General features: G+C 40.2%; 1 protein-coding gene across 2 annotated transcripts in view; it reads left to right on the top strand.

Moving 5' to 3' along the window:
* Positions 1-9,266, top strand: part of LRRC31 (leucine rich repeat containing 31) — an 18,331-nt gene that overhangs the window by 3,504 nt on the left and 5,561 nt on the right. Inside the window, exons 2-6 of one of the 2 annotated variants that reach the window (XM_006910815.1) lie at positions 1,737-1,880; positions 3,653-3,820; positions 6,184-6,351; positions 6,581-6,748; positions 7,604-7,771. In XM_006910815.1, coding sequence (XP_006910877.1) covers positions 1,737-1,880; positions 3,653-3,820; positions 6,184-6,351; positions 6,581-6,748; positions 7,604-7,771 — 816 coding nt within the window. The remainder of the gene's footprint in view (positions 1-1,736; positions 1,881-3,652; positions 3,821-6,183; positions 6,352-6,580; positions 6,749-7,603; positions 7,772-9,266) is intronic. The other variant, XM_006910816.1, reaches the window with a different exon arrangement.

Raw genomic sequence — 9,266 nt, 5'->3', positions numbered from 1 at the left:
AATATTTAACAGTAAAGAAAATGATTGATGAAACAGTAGCGTAAGGAGAAAACAGAGAAAAAGGAGATTTGGTGGGACTAGAACTTGAGCACGATTGTAGGCTGAGACTATAGACATAAAAAAAAAAAAAGCTTAAAAACAAAAGAGAGAAAGCAATAAGATACTATGCAGAAAAATTTTTTAAACACAAAAATTTAAAAACACATAAGGGGCTTTGGAGCAGACTGTTCTGAGTTCAAATTCTGATCCTGCTGCTTAGTAACTAAAAGTCTCTCTGAGTCTCAGTTTCCAAATGTATGAACTAGTGTAATTGTGACTCCTTTTATTAAGTTTACACAAAATGTTCTGTGCTCGCTGGCATGTAAGAAGCAGTCCCTCCCCATCTCCCATCCATAACTCCCCTCTGCTCTACCCAAAACTAGGATTGCCAGATAAAATGAGTGCAACATTTGAGATATACTTTTACTAAATGGTTCCTTGCTTACCTTAAGTTTACATTTAATGAGACACATTGTTTTCGTTTTTCCTAAATCTGGCAACTCTACCCAAAATAAAATATCTTGTGTCCAACATACTGTGATAAAAACTGAAGGCCAGCGTGAAGATGTAAAATGGTGGATGGTGCTGCCTCCTGCTGGTGTCATGTGGCAATACGAACCAGCGAAGATTTCCACTTTACAGGTGGTTTTCTTAAAAACAGCAAATCACAAGACATTCTGTGAAGGAGAGGTGGACCTTTTATTATATTACTAATATTTTAGTTTAAATTTATTTCTACTGTAATCATATATCTTTTAATTTTCACTGGTACCAATACATATGCATATATTTTTTTAGCCATGTAGTTTTATACTTCAGTTTTTGTCAGTTACTAGAATATTACTGCACATTCATAACTTATGCTTTCCTATTGAATTCCAGCATACTCTTTGTATTTGTTTTAAATTGTACATCTTCACTTACAAAACTTCCTTAAAGTCACTGGCAGTACATCCATATTCATTTTTCCTTGCAAAAATATGTGTTTTATGTGCATCTTAAAATACCGGCACATACAGTAAGGGAAGCACTGGTACACAATAGGTGCTCGATAAAATCATGGTATTGTATTATTTTAGTGATATCACGTTAGTATAGTGTTATTCCAGAGGGACTCGGTGATGGTGTCACATAAGTGGTCCATGATAACTAGAAGGACAAGTGAAGCTTTCTGAATGTATCCCCCAGCAGGAGTTGAAAAAATACAAAAGCTGGCACAGCCACTGCTCTCTCAGGATTTGTCAATTGAATGGTCAATGGAATGAGCAGCAAGCGTTTCTCTCTCTCCCCACAGCTCATCGGTGGTGATTGCAACGTTCTCCTTCTTCACTTGTTTGGTGGGAGGCAAATACCTGTGCTTTTCCGGAGAAGTTGCATTCACTAGAGCTGTCTGTGCTAACAAGTTTAGCTTTGCGTCAGGAACACAACTGGGTCCACAGGCGGAGAAGCCCAGGTCGTCCCATGAAAGAAAAGCCACCTTAGGCTTGTTTGTAAGAAAAGGACCAGAGGTGTGGTCAGTGTGGAGCACCTGGAGGCAGGAACAGAGGTTTCCATCCTTGGTAAATGCTTCTCCATCTGTTGAGGTTTCACAAGGGACTCCCCAGATCAGGGCCATTTTCAGTCTTTTCACTTGTTTTATTGTGATCATTCTGCTATCTGTCATTAACAGAAAATTCCTCTTTATTCTTGTAATCTAGATACACATCTTACTACAGAAATGGAATTGGAATCCAGCTTGGAGAAAAATGAGCAGTTTCTACAGAAGCTGGGTGAAAAGGCTGTCGACAAGTGTCTAGACCTAAATAACTGCAGGTTATCAACAGCGGATGTGAGGGAAATGGGTCTGTATGCAGTTGAGTTCACACAGAAGAAAATTGGCCTTTAGATTGAGAAGAGCAGGCAAAACACACTCACTACTCACTTGGTAACCCAAGGTGTGCTGGGTGGCTCCAGACAATTTCAAAACAGCAGCTGCATCGCTATTTTTTTTTTTTTAACGAGCTAATTCATCCTTTCTCCACCTTCAAAGATTTGAGCTGAGTTTAGGAGGAAGTTTCATTTGTTTGTGTTTCCTGAGCAGTTTTACCTCCCAACTGATTGTCTCTTGCTCCCTGAAAAACATCTGTTCTTGCATGTGATATAAACTCATGAAACTCAGCCATAAAACAGAAGCTTCTTGGGAATTTAAAGGAGTATTGTGTTATTTAGTCATCTGTAGAATGAAAATATAACTACTATTATTTAGTCATCTGTGGAATGAAAAATATAACTATCAGCCATTATTGCTTACACCTTCTGTCCACAAAAGTATCTACACTTTTTACACGTAAGCAGGAGTTTAATTGTGAAGGACGCCACCACTGCCACCTCTTATTCCCTCTTTTTTTCATATGCTTAAATCAACTCTTTAATCAAATTAAATGTGTCTATCAAGAGAGAGGTATCAAAAGAACTGCATTTCGAATGAGGGGTCCTTGACTTTTAATTAAAATCCCCACCATTGTATTGTAGACAATTCTCAGAGAGATCTCTAACCATGCCTGCGCTTCTCAAATGCCTCTGTGTCAGAATCACCTGCCGAGCTTGTGGAAATGCAGGCACTTGAGTCCAACCCAAATCCACTGAATCCGCATCTCTGAGAGTAGGCCCCAGGAACCCTGGCCTTTCCCCACCCACACACACACTCCCTTTCTTAATGTGGTCAATAGACTCATAATTTATAAAGTTAGGATCATGGTGAACAATACGAAATTGCTAACTTATGTTGAATGCTAGTGAAAAGAAAATAATTTTTGTCTCCTAAGCACGGCCTCAGAATTTTGGAAGGACAGGAGATGCTGTGCCTATCACTATAGAAGCTCAGCGTGCTGTTTCTGACTGGGGCCATCCTTTTAACATTCAAGACATATTTAAAAGCAAAGATGCTTTACTCCTTCTATGTTGGCATTTCTGCTCTCACATCGCGTTGCTTCAGGAGATAATGATGGCCTCTGAGGATCTTTTTCACAGAGAGTAACTTCACTTTTAACGAGTAATGGCAGACTCAGAGAAGGTTTCAATCACACTTCATGCCTGTCTAAATCTCCATACGTAAGTCCATTTAAGTATAACATAGCTTTTTAAAGTGATGATACCCAAGTAACCAAGATAAAAAGGAAAAGGTAACAGGCGCCATCAATCTCAGCAATCCTGGCTCACAGAGCAGTCCCTGGACCATCAGCCTGTGGATTAAATAGGTTGCAGAGTGACCGATGTCAGAGGGTTTTGCAGAATAAAGACTAGCATACACATTACAGTGACAGTGGCAGTAACAATAGAATTACCGTTTACATTACAATGAAGGAAGCCCTATGAAATTTTATGGAGATACCCCTGTGTTTTCAGAATGCAGTTATTTGGCAGAAATAGAAAATGCCCCAAGAAACAGGAAGTGTAAATGTCACAGTCTCCCCAATTGCAAGGCTGAGAGATCCTGCTTTGCTGGAAGTCCACATGCCCACACCCCCTCTGTTCTCTTGCAGAGTAAAACTATATCTTATAGGAAAAGCCAATTAATCCTATTTACCAAGCATCACAAATATGAAAATCTATATTTTCTTTTCTTCATGTCTAGTTGCTTTGCTGCCATCTCTCCCAGACTTGGAAAAACTGGATATTTCCTGGAATGATTTCATAGGTGGAACTCTCCATTCAATCACGGAGCAAATACATGTTGTCAGCAAGTTAAAAAGCCTGAGGCTGGGTAGTTGCAAACTTACCACTGATGATGTTCGAGCACTGGGTATGATGAATGCTTCTTATGAAAGACTCACTTAAAACACCTTTGCAGACCAACCCTCAAGGGTAAACTATCTGGGTCTCCACCCCCTCCAGTGCTCCTGAATGAGAGTACTGTGCATGATGCAATGCAGTGTTGAGCACTGGTATAATTTCTAAAGAGCTGTGTAACCTGTACCTAACATTGTACTAAGCCCTGGGATAGAGAAGGGAACAGGGCTGACCAGGTAACTGCTGTCATGGAGTTTAAATGGAGGAGATAGTAAAATTTGCTCACTCTGTTACCTCATCTGTAAAAGAGAGGAGTTGGGGGAGATACGAATTCTTTTCCAATTCCAAAATAATCTCTTCTATTTTTCTACTCCCATTTAAAAAATTGATCAAAACAAAATTTTTCAACTAAAAGAAATGGTTTAAATAGAAGTAGAACCTCAATTTAGTTAGTTTATATGCTGAACATAAAATAACATCAATAGGATAAAATCTGTTATGCTAACCCAAATGCTTTACTAGTTTTAGATGTCATTCATACTTCTTTATTCTTCTTTTGGTCTAATGTTTCTTATTTCGATGATGTGTTTTGATCATTTACATCTCTGCAGAGATTTCTGTAAAAACAACACAATTCATGCCAATTGTCTTCTTTGTGATCCCTCTCTCCATTGAAAATGGGGTCAGCTGATGACCTCCGGCCCATCCTCCTGATAGCTGAGAAAAATCATTATGTATATTTTAGATCTGGCCATACCCTGGTTCAAATCCTAGTCCCACTTCTAATTATCTTTGTGACCATGGACAAATTATTTAAACTTTCTGAGCTTTGGTTTTCTTATCTCTGAAATGGGGGTGATATCCACTTCAAAAAATTGTTACGAGGGTTAAATAATTTCCATAACATATCTACTACATATCTGGCACATAATAGGTGCTCAGTAATTGAGAGTTCCTCCTTTCCCTCTTCCCTCAATCCAAAATTACCTTTCTGTGGTTTTACATGAGCAATTTAGCTCCACTGGATAGAAGCTGGTTATTGTGTAGTGGAGTCACAAATTTAACACACTGTTACTCGGGAGTGAAAAGAAAATGTAATTTCTTTATTTTCTTTGATTCACCTAATCTTCATGATCCTCTATCCTTAAGAGAGCAGGAAATGGAATTTATGCCCTGAGACCCACTCCAAGCTTATCTGGTCCAGGAGAGAGTGTACACCTTTGTTGGTCTGATGTCATGTGGCCTTTTGCCTCTCCCAGAGTCTTTTGCCTCTCTTCTCCCATCAGAAGAGGCTTTCCTCTTCCTTAATGGCAGATGAGGTATAGGGGGAATACTGGTATACTGATAAGAGGACATAAATCAGGAGGCATTTCCATGTTATTACACCTATTACATTTGCATAGTGCAAGATGGCAAATGCATAGTACTCTAGTACCATGAGCATTGCCGACGTAGCTAATCAATCTTATACTCATTCTTCCTTATCCTGGAAGATGCTTCAGGGTTATAGAAAGCCACCCCCAAAAGAATGTGCATTTTAACATGGAGCTCCTGGGCAGCTAAACCATGCAATGAATAACCAATGGTAGAAGTTCAAGCCCAGTAGTAGACAGCAGAAGAAAAGCTTTGACTGTCCAGCACTCTTGTTTGGTGTTAAGATTGCATGGTTAGAAAGCACATTTTCTGTGTGTGGCTCCCCATCCTGTTCTCCTCAAGGCAGAGAAAATCGTTCCCTAGAGCTGATCTCCCACTTCACGTACCCTGTTCTTCCCCAGCCTCCACTCTGTAGCCTGTGGTTGCTTCCTTGTGTGAGATGGTTTCAGAAATGTCTGGTTTCACCCCATTATCACTGCACCCTCCTCTACCCACAAAGGCTTCAGGGCCATTATGAGCTGCTAGGGCCTGATGCTCTATTATTAATTCTTCTGTGTAGTGGTCAGCTGTATGTGGCATTCTTGATGTCAAAGTGAGCTTTACCACTATGGGGCTCAGGGGCTGGCTTTGCCTCACTTCTACCTCTAGTCAAGCTTCTCAGCAATGCTACTTCTGTAGAGGGTAGATGAGAGAACGTAGATGGACTAGTCAAATGTTTACCACCACAAAAACTCAGTAAAACCACCCTACTGACAGGTGGAGTTTTTTACAAAAAATTTTGCCTGTAAGCATGGCTCCAGACCTTTGGAGGAACCAGATATACTGTGCCTGTAAATATGAGAGTTTCTGGCAGGAAATGAATCCTTTTCTTCTCTCTGTTCCTTGACACCTACCCAGCACCTGGCCAACCTTTGACACTCTGTAAATAATGTTAGGACTGATTTTGAAACAAATTACCTGCTTTGCAGACTAATGATCAATCTTTGGACCATTTTGTTACAGGAGAAGCACTTAAAGCATTGCCTGAGCTTGAAGAGCTGAATTTGTCCTGGAACAGTAAAGTGGGAGGAAACTTGCCTCTGATGCTCCAGAAGTTCCAAGAAGGGAGCAAGATTCAAACGCTGGAGCTCGTGGATTGTGCTCTCACATCAGAAGATGGGGTGTTTATGGGTAAGCGTTTTGGAAGAGTCCTTTCCAGAAAAAAAAAAAAGAGAGAAAATGCCCACAATTGAATAGCTTGGGAGTCAAAGCTGGCTGTGTTTCACCCTGAATTGAAAGAGGGGCTCATTCCATCCTGGGTCACATGACCGCCAGGCTGAGCTCCCCACCTGCCTGCCTGGCTCGCAGATCCTGCATTTTTAATGAGTTGCTCTTTCTGTTCGGATTCCCTTCCTTCTAGGTCAGTTGCTGCCGATGCTGCAAAGTCTCGAAGTACTTGATCTTTCCATTAACAGAAATATTGGTGGCAGTCTGAACAGTATTGCTCAGGGATTAAAATGTACCTCAAATCTGAAAGTACTGAAGTTACAGTCATGTGGATTATCACAAAAGAGTGTCAAAGGATTGGGTGAGTTAGCAATGGCTGAAGCTTATATACCTATGCACATATGTATGTTTATTTTATACATAATTTCATTTTAAAATTATATATACAATTTTATACATAAATTCATTTTAAAATTATATATACAATTTTATACTTAATATTTTAAACTGTCAGGAAATACAACGCAATATAAACAGTAGTTATGTTGGAAAGTAAGATTATGGGTAATTTATATCTTCTTTATGTGTTATTCATTTTCTTTTACAGTGAGCGTATACTTTCATGATTACAAAAATAACCTTTTTAAATGGCTGAATCTGAAAAGGCCAGGATATTTTAAATTTGAGATAGATACTAGGCAAAATAAAAGTTTCTGTGCTATTAAAAATCTCCATTTTTTTCTTACTTTTGAAAATGTCAGCGTCATTTTTTGGTCGTAATGGGAAATAATTGGTACTGATAAAAAGGATGGCTTCAGTGGTATCTGCAGTTAAAACTTATTTTTCTATATAGAGCATCCACGGCAAAGTAGACTATATAACGAAATTGTGTTTTTCCCCTTCGACTTACAGAGCCTGTAATATCCTTCTCACTGGCAGTTTGAGTAAGTCTAAAATTCTATGAAAATGCCAAAGCTCGAGTATAGCAGGAGAACCATTAGGGGCAAGATTCTGACCAAAACCATTACGTGTTCGAAGCCATGTTGGGTCTGAAAAAGGCTAGCTGTTGGAAAGTCTACGTTTATTCCTCTGCCCTGGCTTATGTCACTATGGAATATTTTCTTATTCTCCCTTCTGCACACCTGCCCCCTCCCCTGCTCCACACTGTCCTACCATCTTGCGATATGTCAGAATGGGATTTTTACTTTCTTTGTAGATGCTGCTTTTAGATACTTGGGTGAGCTGAGGAAACTCGACCTTTCCTGCAACAAGGAGCTAGGCGGAGGTTTTGAAGACTCACCAGTTCAGCTGGCCACGCTGGGACGTCTGGAGGTCCTGGATCTTCACCAGTGCTCGCTAACAACAGGCGACGTGTTATCACTGAGTAAGTGTGTGCTGTGGAGCCAAGGAGGACTTCTGGAGCCTTGGCGTGTGTCTGAAAACTTGGCAAAGTTGAGACGCACCTTTAAACTTACTGTGTATGAAATCACCGGGAGGATCAAACCATAAAAATCCTGTGAGTGCCCCAATATAGTATTTGGCATGTAGTAAGTGCCCAGTAAAAGTTGGTGAACCTAAATTCCTCCTACACACGTCTGTAAATGACAAATGTGGCCCCTGAAAGAGAATATTTTAAACTTACGCTGGTGGTCAGAAACAACTCCATTAGTGTCACAAGTTTATTACAAACGGAGAAGTAGAGAGAAAGCCAGCATAGTGTAACAGCAGGATTAGCCTCTTATCTAGATTCACAGCCACCAACGTGGGTGAATGGCCCTGTAAAGCTAACGATTATTTAATAACTTATAGCAAATTGCCTTCTGTGTAATTTTGAAAAAGTGGAAATGAAAATACATCCTGTTGATGCATTATGTAGTAAATACATAACACCTTATGTTATCAAATAATTAAACATTCTTTTATCCGCTCATTCTAGATAGCTCCAAAGAAATGGAATTATAGATCATTTAGCCAGCAACTACTGATTAATCATCTAATTATACTAGGCACCATGCCATGGGCTTAGGAAAATTCACAGCAAAGAAGCTTCAGTTTGATATTTATTAAACCAATAAATATCCAAATTACATGGCAAAATAAGAAGTGCCGAGGGGATTAGAACAGGAAGAAATTGTTACATCTCTTGAGGTCACAAGTGCCTGCCTTCCTTTCCTTCCCTCCACCTTTCCTTCTCTGGTCCTCTTTCCCACGAACGTTTGTACCTCAAATGTTCCAGGTTCCGATGCACACTCTGGGGCTGAAGCAGCCCCTACATGCAGAGCTCACCTTCAATGAGGGAGATCAGAAGACACACACATACACAAACAAAAACATCACATGATGGGTGCTTTGAGGAAAATAGAATAGGGCAATATGGGAGTGATCAGAGTGTTACTGTGGCTTAGGTGGCCCTGGCAGGCTCGAAGCAGGTGAGCTGGCCCCACGGAGAACTCAGGATATTGCATTTCCCACACTGGAGAGGGCGAGGGCAAAGGCCTGGAGGCAGGAAAAGCAGCTGAAAGATGGTGATGCAGGGGTGACCTTATGGCACAAGGGCCGTCAGGACCCCACTCCAGTGCTGCCACCTATAGACGTCTGAGTGCTCGATTCACTGCTTTCCTGGTACTTACGTTCTGAGAAAAGAATTATAATGTTGAACATTAACTGAGCAGTGAATGTGTGCCAGGCACTGTACCAAATACTTTACATTTACCAATGTTTTATCTTCCTAATGACCCTGTGAGGTAGAATTGTTATTACTACTGAGAATACTGAGGTTCAGAGAAGTTAAGTAACTTATCCAAAATCACAGTTCTTTAGTAGCAAAGCCAGAAATAGAACCTAGTTCTGTCTCCAGAGTCTTTACTTTTAACTTCTAG

This window comes from Pteropus alecto, unplaced genomic scaffold (genome assembly GCF_000325575.1).
Source record: "Pteropus alecto unplaced genomic scaffold, ASM32557v1 scaffold33, whole genome shotgun sequence".
In the NCBI taxonomy this organism is placed as follows: Eukaryota; Metazoa; Chordata; class Mammalia; order Chiroptera; family Pteropodidae; genus Pteropus; species Pteropus alecto.
This window is presented reverse-complemented; position numbering and strand designations above follow the sequence as displayed.